The following is a 12,975-nucleotide window of genomic DNA, read 5'->3' as shown; positions in this document are numbered from 1 at the left end:
GATATACATGTAAGAGAGAATAAATTAAACCAAAAGCAACCAAATTGAACAATCTATTCTCAATGAGTGCTACCTTCCTGCTGTTATGTCCAGATTAATCTCAGCCCCAAATAAGGCAATATTAAAGGAATTAGTATCATTTCCTCAGGGCTTCAACTGTGACAGATAGGAAAGGATGTATACTACTTAGTATTGGGATGTATGTATCAGGGAATGATTCTCTGTAAACAGCACAGAGCGCATGAGAATGAGTGAAAAAGACAGAAATACTCTGGTTGAAAGGTAAGCAGGTTTTAAAAACATGTATGTGCATTTTAATAAATTACAAATAAATTAAAAGCTGGTGAAAGGCCACATGGATTATAAAAGGGGAAAAAAAGACCAAAGCTAAATAAACACAAACACACAAGTGCTGTGCTGATAATGCAAGAAGTAATTGTGTAACACAGATCCATTTGTCTTGAAGAAACCCAGACATTCTGTTGATTAACTTGGAACAGAGATGATCTCATCTGTGCACAAGATTTGTGCAAATGATGTATGCAAAAACAGAGAATTGAAAGAAGGATGTCACATCTTTGATCATTACAGTATTTAAAAGATGCATCTATAGACTAAAGTTCTGTCCTTTTCTCTCAGAAGCTGTTAGGAGTCTGACCTATGAACTCAGAGTCTTCCTTTAGTGTCTTCAGCATGACTAAGTCAGTATGAGCAGTCTTTTTGTGAAAGTACCTTTCTCCCTGGTCTTGAACAAAAACTTCCAACTTTAGGGAAAAACACCATAGCTTAATCCCTTTCTCCCTAAGGTTCAGCTCACTTTATGACCTCCAGTTCTTGGCATACTATCCAAAGACTTCCATAGGGGCCATTAATCTCTACTGCAGTATCATGCCCCACATGTGCCAGGCATTGCATTTCTCCTATCTTTAGGCACCCTCTACATTGTGTGGCCTGTTGCTGTCATGTATTTCAATCCAGCTTTTGGGAAAACAAAACAGAACAGACTGAAATTTAGTCAAGTTATATCAGAAAAATACCATTTCTGTTTCTGAATGATGTCACATTCTGTAAGCACTGACGGAGAGGAAATAACTGCATTTTAATTTCTTCAACATGCAGAGAGTAACACTAACCATATCGATTAGCAAGCTGACAAAAGTATGTGAAAGAAACTGTAAACACTTGAAAATGCTTTAAATCTAAAGTTTAGTTATTCCAGTTACTGTGGTAGATCAGATTTTTAAATCTCCATCAAGAGTCACCACAGGTTTGTTAAATCCTGTTTCCAAGCAACTCGCAATTGGTTTGTCACATCTCACTTCTGATCATCATCTTCAACAATTACAAGATGAATGTACTGTCACAGCATAGAATAGGACAGTCTTTTAGAGCTACTGAAGGTTTCTTTCTCAGAAGACCCTAAAAAGCTGAAAACAACACACAGAAATAAAAACCTGTAGTTCAATGCTATAACACCAACAGATTGCTCTGCTACATTAAGATGTCTCTTTCCGCAACCATGGAATGTTTAAAGATTGAGCATTTCCACTGTCTCAGCGAAGTCCTGACCAGCTCTGCAGATATGAAGCCCACCCAGAGGGCCGTGAGGTACTCTCTTCCTCACCTGAAGGAGAATGAAAAACCGTATTTTATTACATTAGATATTGCATCATTTGGCTACAAGACCTTGTTTCTTTCCCTGCCTCTGCCCCTTTTCAAATGCTGTCTCTGTAAACTTGTTGAGAAGGTAACATTCAATACGAAGCCTTGGGCTGTCATAGACACATGAATGGATTTTTACTGCCAGATTCACTTCACTTTAGGTATTTAAGGATATTTTAAAGAGGCCATTTATCACTCTTCTCCAGGAAAGTCCAATATGTGTTCATCACAGTGCCAGAACACCAAAATGGTATGGAGTTAGAATAGAATAGAACAGAGCAGGTTGGAAGAGACCTTCAAGATCATCGTGTCTAACCTATCATCCAACACCACCTAACCAACTAAACCACGCAACCAAATGTTAAGTGAGTTAATTTACATCTCATCTTTTCAAATGCAAACCTATCACGCAATGCAGCATTATACCACTACCCTTATTCATGTGCTTTTGTTCATGAGTTAAGGTCTGCACACATGGTGTATTAATTTCAAAATGAAGTATAAGTCAGTTGCTCATGAAGTATAAGAGGTGTCTTAGTTTACAGCAAGACAGATTGCTCTTTTAGCTCTTCCAAAAGGGGCAAAAAAAACCCAAATAACTGCTCACACAATGAATTGGATATGATTGGAAAGTTTAAATGGAAATGCTATTCATAATTACATAAAACAATACAAAGCATATAAAATACACAAAAGTCCATCGTCTGGGTTTGACACAGAACCTCATTAAGCCAAAGCTTCATGCAAAACCTCCCTTTAAACCATGCCAATAAACCCAAACCTTCATGCCCATTCCTTACTCAAGCCTCTCTACCCTCCATAACCACACCATTGTGATGCAGCAAAAACTCTGCTTGGCGGCTCCAGGCCACAATTAGGGTGCTCCAGGCCCAATTGGTAGCATTGCCAAGGCCAACACTAGGCCTCCCCTCCAATAGATAACAGCCCGTGCATCCTTCCCAGGAGGAGAGAGGAAGAGAAAAGGGAAGAAAACTGATTCTGCAGCCAGTTCTATAGGGATGCAGGACTTATGGGAACAAAATACACCTAGTCCACCTCCTGCACCTGTCTAGACCTCCTGGAAGTCTCTCTGGTTCTTAAAGGCACCTAGCCTCTAAACCATCACAAGAAGCTATACTGAGACATGACAGCACCTTAAAAACAGCTTTTAAGGGGATAAACATTCACAGCATTTGAAGTAAAGCCTTTTGTGTGGTTTTTTTTTTAAAACCCCCATCTTTTCATATATATATGTATGTATGTATTATACAGTCAGCTCTTGGGCTAACTTCTCACAGAGGATTAACTCTTTCTTTTCTTCCCTGGATCCTTATTTCTTAAACAAAAAGTCTATTTTCTTCAAAGAGATTTTTGAAGTTCACTTAGTGAAACTAGTATTAGATCTGGAGTACTGCCTTGAGAAGCCCACTTTAATTATCTTTTCAGAACACCTGCCAAGAAAGACATTTACATTAACCTGCAGTACAGTATCAGTTTGACAGAAATCTTTTAACTCTGCTTAAAACATTAACACACTGAATTTTTACAGCTTACTACTGTCTTCCTAAATCATGTCTGTTTCAAAAGAAATTACATTTTGTTGCAATTTTATTTATCTTTGTGGACCTTTGTCCTGTCTTCTGAAAACTAACTAGTAACTTCCCAATAGAGCAAGGTGGTTTTATTGCTAGCTCACTGGCATTACGACACTATGTTTTCCTTCAAGGGTTTACAAAAACGAAAGCACAGAACTTCAGCTACCTTTGCTGCCACTCTTCCTGGTTTTTTTTTTGCAACAATGTTTGAACACCACCTACCTTGTGCAACTGCAACTAGCTTCCCCTTCTCTTCAGGGCTGAGCTGCAACATGGTGTCTATTACCGGCAGCAGCCTTTCTTTCTCACTTCCCGATTTCAGAAATATAAACTGCAACAGAACATTCTTCAAGTATTCTAGATTAGCCACAGACTTCTCTCTCTCTTGATTTCTTTCCAATCTTCTTATTTCATTCTTAAGAAGCTGCAGGCGGGGAAAAAATTACACACTATTGTTTGCTTTCCATAACGAGCAACAGAACAAAGGTCTTTTGAAAAGACACAAGGTGAATTGTGCGGCTTGCTTCAGAAAGAAGGTGTACACAGCAATATTCTGGGCAGAAATTCAGAGGACTTTGAGCATGTGATAATGTTGTCCAGAAATAACATTCCGTTGATCAAAACCCCAACTTTTTTTATTAAATCTATGCAGTTGTTACAATGGTTATATGGCACTACCTATTCAATCTCAGTGATCAAGAGTTGAACTGCAAAACAAGCAATGGGGATCAAAGATTTAACGATATTGTCATCAAGAAAATTTTATAAAGGAAGGCTCACTATGTCTAGAGAAGATGTTCAGAAAACTCAGGGAAGTACAATCAAACCAAACCAACCCTGTTAGCACTTGCGTCTCCAAATGTGCCTCTTCTTCTAACTTAAGACACTTAAGAGGGCCTAGAGGAAGAGAAACCAGGCACTGCTTCCCTTGTGATTTACTGCTTTTTATCTGAGTGAAAATAAAGGCACTTCACTAAACACTCAAATTTAAGAATTTTGTTTGGGGGGGTGTTGTTTGTGGTTTGGTTTTGTTTGGGTTTGGTGGGGGGTTTTTTTGGTAGCAATTTTTACCTCCCCCCCAACCCCAACTAGAAACTGTAGGGAATTAAAATAAAACCAAAACTGAAGTTAACTCTGGAAGCACAAATTAGTCCTGTGGAATAAAAGCCTTTCCAAAATTAAGTTTTGCATCACAAAAATTTTAGAGAATGGGATTTTCTGAAACATATTTGCTGTTGAACATCTGGTCTAGGAAGGAGACCAGAGAAATTAGAGCTGTCTCCACATTCCCTGTGTATTTGCTAACCTTTATTTGTTCCATTAGGATGGCATTGGTTGCTTCTGATTCACGAAGTAATTCATTCAAGTGATCAGCACTCTTCGCTGTTGTGTTCAGTTTCTGAATGAGTTCATCCTTTGTAATTTCTGCTTGCCACTGAGGTGGTTCTACAATTAATTGGGAAAGAAAACTGAGAGAAGGAGAAAGCACTTGCATCTGCCTTATACTAACTTAACATTAAGATTTGATTAATGTAGTTTCTCAGAAACAAAATCCATGCAAAATCAGACTGCAAAATTACCAGGCATCATTGCTGCCGCTGCATGGCTGTTTTGTGATCTGGTTTTGTGTATCTAAGTCTATTAGGACACTGGCAAATCAGTTCCAAGTATGTCAAGATAAATGGTTTTAATTTACTTCTTGTTTCCTACCCATAGTTGGACATTTTGAACAGTTCTCCAAAAAATGTTCAGTAGACTTTTAAAACATTATTAGATGCTATCATATTTTTTTTTTGTAAGCTTTGGGGGCATGTCCTTCATCCTGGCTTTCCTTTTCCTAGAAAAAAAAAGCCTGTAAGTAACCTTTTCTAATAAGCCACACCAAGATGAACACTTTTATCCTTTCATAAATAAGAGTTAAACCAGCAATTACTTATCTCACACATAAACTGGTCTGGAATACAACTCATCTATCTTTAAATCACTAGGACCTGTGGCAATGTTTTATTGTTAGTCCTTACTCAAGGACAAGATTCCTACAGAAATTGAGTGTAAGCTCAGTGGCACTTAAGCAGACTTAGGTCTTGAACCAAAACACACGAAAACACAATGTCCTCAGATATTTTGAGGGCACGAATTTCTGCACCTTACAGAGGCAAGCGCTTCAAAAAGTCACATTATACATACCAAGTTTTTCTTCTGGGGAGTTCAGAAGTTGTTCCAAGGATGGAACATAGGTGCTGGCTGAAGAGACAGACTCTGTATCTGTTGTTTCCATACCTTCTCCCTCTTCCCTAGCGACAGTGTGCACATCAAGAACCGGAAGGTCAGTGTTCCGCCGTTCTCTTAAGTTCTTCGTTGCTGGATTTGAAACAGCTGGACCTGAAAGGTATTTACTAATGTTTGTCATTCAATTGGTAGAGCTACTTCGTAGGTGTCTCTTTCAGATTGGAGAGTAATATATTAAACAGGTAGGAAAGGTGAAGAAACAGGGAGAAATCCAGATGCACACATGACATCTATAACAGAAAATACCGACTTTCACCTCCATATGACCATTCCTATCAAAGTCTGTTTCTAAACCTAAATTTGATAGTCTCTGAAATAAAAATTGCCAATGAAACCTTTATGCAACTCTCCCTGAAGATGTTGTAGCTATAAGAGCATCAAACGTTTTTAATGCAAAATAGAATTAGATTTTCTTTTAACCTGTCCTGTAGGAGGTGTAAATTGTTCTGTTTTAATACCACGTGCATTACGCTGCTGCTTCAGTAACACAGGGAAATAGAAACTTCTTAAACTGTTACTGCTGCTGGACTAATGTCCAACTAGATCCTAATTAGCAGCTTTAGATATAAAACCAGCACTTGAGCTTGAACACAGTAAGATCTTAAATTAGAAGAGGGATCAAATAGCAAGTATACCAATAACAAACATTGTTAGGACAGCTTTCAGAACACTTTTCCATAGCTTTACTCCTCATACTGTAGACAGGTGGCCAGTATGCTCCAAAATCTGAGACAAACCGATAGGAAAAGCAACAAATATTTACAGAGTAATTTCCCTCCCTCTGCCTGACAATGCAGATATTACAGAAGAGGTAACAGTGGTGGAGATTCTAGAACAGAATGGAATAGTACAAGCTGGAAGAGATTTACAATGCTCATCTAGTCCAACTGCCTGACCACTTCAGGGCTGGCCACAAAGTCAAAGCACGTTGCTAAGAGCATTGTCCAAATGTCTCTTAAACACCGACATGCTTAGGGCATTGAGGACCTCTCTAGGAACCCTGTTCCAGGGTTTGACCACCCTCTTGGTAAAGGATTGCTTCCTGATGTCTAGTCTGAACCTTCTTTGGTGCATCTTTGAGCCATTCCAATGTGTCCTATCACTGGATCCCAGGGAGAAGAGATCGGCACCTCCTTCTCCACTTCCCCACCTCATGAAAATGTAAGAGAAAAATGAGGTCGCACCTCAGCCTCCTTTTCTCCAAAGCAGACACGCACAAAGTCTTTAGCCACCTGTCACAGGAGATTCCTCCCACCAGCTTTGTTGCCTACCTCTGGATGCATTCAAGCACCTTGGAATCTTAAACATTCCTTACGTGCTGTCAGTGGACTGATACAACATGTTCCAGAAAAGGTTTCTGGTGTATTACAGAAGACAACACTATAACCACATATTAGATTCAGACTCAGGTATGCAAATTTTATCTAACCCAAGAAAACCTGGCAGTAGGACTGAAAGTTACCTCTAGGGCTTGGTTCACTCTTGAGTTGGAAGAGCTGAGCTTCTACTCTGGACAGCTGCTGCTGAAGTGTCTCTACTGTCTTCCTGTGCTCTTCTTGCAGGTTCCTGACTTGATCTCTGAAATTGTTCCGGAGTGCTTCATTCTGGGCTGTCAGCTGACTCAAAGTTTGGGCATGCTCTGTTTTCATGACCATGTTCTCAGACTGTATTGTGCAGAGCCTGCAAACAGTAAATACACAAACTGTAAGAGATGGACAAGAAGACACTCTTGTTTATACATATCAGAATTTGTTGTTTCAAGTAGTTTTTCATTTTCACGGGTATGATTATCTTAGAACAACCCTGCAAATTTTTTCCATTTAAATTCCTCTTTTTCAGTCTTCGATTTTTCCCTGTAAAAAGTTATACCTACCCCATGAATTCACTCTGCTATATAAACCCTTGATTTTTATTTCACAACTCAAAATTCAGACGTTTTAGAGAAAAAATGAAAGATTGGAGACACTGCTGACCCAACATTGTGAAATTCCAAAACTGCAACATGAGTTGTTTATAGAGTCACAGTATAACTAACTAAGGTTGGAAGAGACCCCAAGGATCATCAAGTCCAACCTGTCTCCCAAGACCTCACGACTAGACCATGGCACCAAGTGCCACGTCCAATCTCCTCTTGAACACCTCCAGGGACGGTGACTCCACCACCTCCCTGGGCAGCCCATTCCAATGACGAACGACTCGCTCAGTGAAGAACTTTCTCCTCACTTTGAGTCTAAACTTCCCCTGGCGCAGCTTGAGACTGTGTCCTCTTGTTCTGGTGCTGGATGCCTGGGAGAAGAGACCAACCCCCTCCTGTCTACAATTACCTTTCAGGTAGTTGTAGAGGGCAATGAGGTCACCCCTGAGCTTTCTCTTCTCCAGGCTAAACAATCCCAGCTCCCTCAGCCTCTCCTCATAGGGCTTGTGTCAAGGCCTCTCCCCAGCCTTGTTGCCCTTCTCTGGACACGCTCAAGTGAGTCATACATGGCATGTAACTAACCTTATACTCTCTTACACAATTATTTACCAAACACATAGGAATTTCAAAAACAGGCTTTTGAAGAAGCCAAGTTTAATGTTTTTAAGCTTCAACTTTCAGCACAAAAGAGAGCAGAAGAATGTAGTTTTTAGCAAGAAAATTATCAGTAACGCATCAATTACACTTGGTTTGGAGGCACTCCAGAAGCACACCAAAATTATCACAAGCAGTGAAACAAGCACATGTATGGAAAGGCTAAGCATAAGACTTGCCCTTATAAGTATACACACTTAAATGTAACCAGAGTAGCTCTCTCTGGGCATGAAGGGAACCCAATGTGATATGGGTAGTTTCCAGAAAAATGCAGGACACAATTTAGTTGATTACAATGAATCATCATGTGGCTATTGGTGACAGACCAAACAGTATGAAGACAGTGACAGGAAGTAAAGGGTTCCTAAAACTAGCTGCAATTTCTAATGAATATTTCATGTGAATGTCTTTGTTCCCTAAACAGAAGGAAAGATCATTTTTGAAGAGCTGAAGTATTAGGTACTTGTGATTTTTCAAGAAGTGACACACATTAAACAGATCCTTTAATTCTGAAAGAAATGGCAAATTAAGATTGTGTCAAGCACAGACAAACCCCAGTACTTTCTGTAAGGAAGGCCCTTGGTGGATATTGTCAGTGGAATCACTTGCACAGGACTTAACTACCTTATTTTTCTAATAGAAAACATCCATAAAATCTAGTCAAGCAGTTGAACACTTACATAGCATTGAGCATTGGATGCAAAAAGAGTCAAAGGACTAATTTCAGAATCTGACAGATAAGAGGTAGAAAGCTTGCAGAAATTTCACATTCCCTATCAGCTACATTTTCATTGCTGAAACTTGTGAAGGCTCATAAAAAAACCCAGCAAAACACTCCTTTTGCAAATTCCTCTAAGTTTCTCAACAATAATGCCCTTTCTTTGGGGAGTAAAGTTATAGGCTGTTACACACCCAGGCCCTGAAGTTCACACAAAATAAAATATCTAACATTTTTTCATTGTCAGACCATACTTTTCACGGAGTTCAGCCTCTTTTGCAACAGTCTCTTGCAGCATCTTATTGTGTCTTTCCAGCAGGGTGTCATGTTCAGACTGCAATGCTTGGAGCTCAGAGGCATTCATCTGTGAATTATGCTGAGCATCTTGCAGCTTAACTTTAAGCTGATCTATCATCATTTCCAACTGTTCTCTACGAGGGGGAAGAAACAAAACAAACAACATACAACAATCATTATTTCAGAACCTACGTGATATCCACAACGTATGGCCAGCTGATCCAATACAGCACCATGACCAAAATAATCCTAGAATGTGGCTGCAGAAGAAACAACTAGAGAAGTTCTGATCCTGTTGCAGTATAGCTACAAACAGGTTTATTCAATCCCATATGAACTGCTGGGAATGTATCTATTGTGATTAAAAAGTGTGACTGATATAATTTTCTACTTCAAGCTGATTTGGAGGAAGAAACAGAAGGAGATATTATATGGGATACAGATGGGAGAAAATTTCTTCTTCAGAGTGGTGCAGAGTTTTTTGTTTATTTAGTAAATACACATCAGTTCAGTGAGACTGAATCTAGAGAGACTATTTTAAGCATTGGACTAGAAAGCAGTATCAGTCCATAAAAACACAAACTCTGTTGGTCAGAAATAAATCAAAATCAGATACAGTAGCAGGAAAAAAATAAGTCACACACATTCTTGTTTTATGCTTTCTGTATTGTAGACATCTTCATTATATCATGAACCATATATCTCATTAATCCTTGAAGTTAATACTTTTAAACCATTTATTTGACACCTATTTGTCATCTCTTTATTGCTTGATCACTTGTTCACTTGGCTTCCCAGGTAACCCTCTCTCACAAAAACCTAATGCCAGAACTTGTTATGATTCTGCAAAAAGGAGAGACAAAGAAATGCAACTGTTGCTGTTTCCTTGGAAAAGATGAGGCAGATGTACTTAAAAAAAAACAAAGGCAACCGCAGATCTGGTCCTCTAACAGAGCACAAGTCTCCCTCTGGTGGATTTTCAGCAGCAATTGCACGCTCTGTTTTAAGACCTGCTTCAGACATTAATTTGGACATCATACTGGTAAACCCTAAGGACAGCTATCAGTAACATACAAAAATAAATAACAGAAACTGATCTACTTCTGCAGTGTCTTCACACATTTTCTGAAGTGACAATGAATTTACCTAGTATATAACTATACTTAAATGACTTTCAGGGAACTTTTGGCAGTGTTAGGTTTTTTCCCAAGTCTTTACTCAAGTAACAGCTGATAAGACAACAGCATTTGATAAATCTGCTGGAACTGACAACTGAACTGACAACCAGAGCTTTACTTACACTAAGCCATTCCCTCCTGAAAAAGTCTGAAATGAGCTCAGCCAGACTGCTCTTTCCTTCTTAGCTGGAAATGGCACTTTGCTAAATACTTCATGTCAAGAGAACACAATGCATCAAGTCCACACAGAAGAACGCCTGCTAACTTCATAAGAATCTAATCTCATAAGAATCACACAAATCTTCTGAAAAATCTTACTGCATCCTCTGACTGTACAACAGTCTAAACAAAAACAAATGTTAAAATAGAGAACTCAAGGAATTAGAAACCAACATGGCACCAGCATGGTACAAATCACTGAACTTTCTTCTGTTCTGACAGGCAGTCACAGTTAGGTAACAGATGAGATAAAGTTTATATAAATAAAGAGGTCTGTGTTTGTTAGAAACAACAACAACAAAGTAACTAGAGAGGAAAATAATCTCTCTTCTGGTATTTTCCTTATTGAATCAAAGAGTTAAATAGTGGAACTCCCTTGCTGGTCAGCAGTTAGCAAAGGCAAGCTTAGTAACTGGAATACCTGTATTTTTCTGTATGCTTATAAAAATTTCAGGTTTACCTTTCTTGTTTGGCTCCCTCAGATTCTGTCTGAGAAGCAGATTTATTCTTTTGCTGTTTTAGAACATTATGAACACGGACCTTGTAGCTCTCAAATTCAGATGTAACAGATGCTTGTTCAGCCTATCACAGAGAAAACAAACCCTTAGTAAGTTATACTATTAATTACTTCTTCCTTATTTCTCTAAAATTAAATGCATCATGCACTGAAAACAAACAAACAAACAAAAAAAGAACTATTGCATTTGGCAAGAACTATTGCATCGTGGCTTGGACAGTGGCACTTTATGCTGGGTTCGGAACTGCCTGGAGGGCTGAGCCCAGAGAGTGGTGGTGAACGGTGCCACATCCAGCTGGAGGCCAGTCACTAGAGGTGTTCCCCAGGGATCAGTGCTGGGCTCAGTCCTGTTCAGTATCTTTACTGATGATCTGGATGAGGGGATTGAGTCCCCCATCAGTAAGTTTGCAGATGACACCAAGTTGGGAGAGGGTGTTGATCTGTCAGAGTGTAGAGAGGATCTCCAGAGGGACCTTAACAGGTTGGACTGATGGGCAGAGTCCAACAGGATGGCATTTAACAAGTCCAAGTGCCAGGTGCTGCACTTTGGTCACAACAACCCCATGCAGTGCTACAGGCTGGGGTCAGAGTGGCTGGAGAGTGGCCAGTCAGAAAGGGACCTGGGGGTACTGACTGACAGTAGGCTGAACACGAGCCAGCAGTGTGCCCAGGTGGCCAAGAAGGCCAATGGCATCCTGGCCTGTATTAGGAATAGTGTGGCCAGCAGGAGCAGGGAGGTCATTGTGCCCCTGTACTCTGCATTGGTTAGGCCACACCTTGAGTCCTGTGTCCAGTTCTGGGCCCCTCAGTTTAGGAAAGATGTTGAGTTGCTGGAACTTGTCCAGAGAAGGGCAATGAGGCTGATGAGAGGTCTGGAGCACAAGCCCTGTAAGGAGAGGCTGAGGGAGCTGAGATTGTTTAGCCTGGAGAAGAGAAGGATCAGGGGTGACCTCATTGCTCTCTACAACTACCTGAAAGGTGGTTGTAGACAGGAAGGGGTTGGTCTCTTCTCCCAGGCAACCAGCACCAGAACAAGGGGACACAGTCTCAAGCTGTGCCAGGGGAGGTTTAGGCTCGAGGTGAGGAGAAAGTTCTTCACTGAGCGAGTCATTCGTCATTGGAATGGGCTGCCCAGGGAGGTGGTGGAGTCACTGTCCCTGAAGGTGCCCAAAAAAAGGATTGGACGTGGCACTTGAAGCCATGGTTTAGTCAGTCATGAGGTGTTGGGTGACAGGTTGTACTTAATGACCGCTGAGTTCTTTTCCAACCTTATTGATTCTATGATTCAATGATTTTTCTTCTTTTAAATGGTAACAGTGACTACCGTAACAAACCTTGTTTCTTTAGATTTGAAGTATCATAGAATGTGAAACTTAACACAGAGACACTAATTTTCAACATACCAGTATTAAAAAAAAAGAAAATACATTCAACAGTGGTTCACAAGCAAGGGGTTCTAGTCTTTAAATGAAGGTAAAGGAAAATAAAGGGACAATTCTGTTTTCCTCTCTATCCTACCCAGGTGAGAAAAATCTAATGTGCCTTAACATCATGCACAATTCTGAGGAGTTAAGCCTGGCTTGTAATAGTACACAGTACAAGATACAATGTTCAAGCTGATTGTAAGGCAGTTTCTCTTATCTTCTAATTTCAGTTGATAGACAAGTTTATGTGGACATACAGTAAACTACCTCACAACACAGTAGCACTACATAGCAAGAATTATCCCCATCCTTCAAATACTTCTGTTGGAACATTCCTTTAAGAAAACACAGATGCAGCCTTGTGATGACAAAAAGGCTCTCATTTCCAAGAGACTTTTGGACAGTTTCTCTTCAGCTGAACTGGCGAGTGAAATTCCACAGTGCTAACCCTGCTAACTGCTCCACCTTTTCCAGAGTCCCTAAGATTTGTGAGCAGGTTCTTCAAAC

General features: G+C 40.0%; 1 protein-coding gene across 1 annotated transcript in view; it reads right to left on the bottom strand.

The window, feature by feature from the left end:
* Window positions 1-403: 403 nt before the first annotated feature.
* GCC2 (GRIP and coiled-coil domain containing 2) overlaps window positions 404-12,975 on the bottom strand; it is a 33,291-nt gene continuing 20,719 nt past the window's right edge. Inside the window, 7 exon segments of the mRNA XM_054162860.1 lie at window positions 404-1,624; window positions 3,480-3,681; window positions 4,564-4,703; window positions 5,445-5,639; window positions 7,009-7,226; window positions 9,088-9,264; window positions 10,988-11,109. Coding sequence (XP_054018835.1) covers window positions 1,554-1,624; window positions 3,480-3,681; window positions 4,564-4,703; window positions 5,445-5,639; window positions 7,009-7,226; window positions 9,088-9,264; window positions 10,988-11,109 — 1,125 coding nt within the window. The 3' untranslated portion in view covers window positions 404-1,553.

Source organism: Dryobates pubescens, chromosome 7 (assembly GCF_014839835.1).
Source record: "Dryobates pubescens isolate bDryPub1 chromosome 7, bDryPub1.pri, whole genome shotgun sequence".
Lineage (NCBI taxonomy): Eukaryota > Metazoa > Chordata > Aves > Piciformes > Picidae > Dryobates > Dryobates pubescens.
This window is presented reverse-complemented; position numbering and strand designations above follow the sequence as displayed.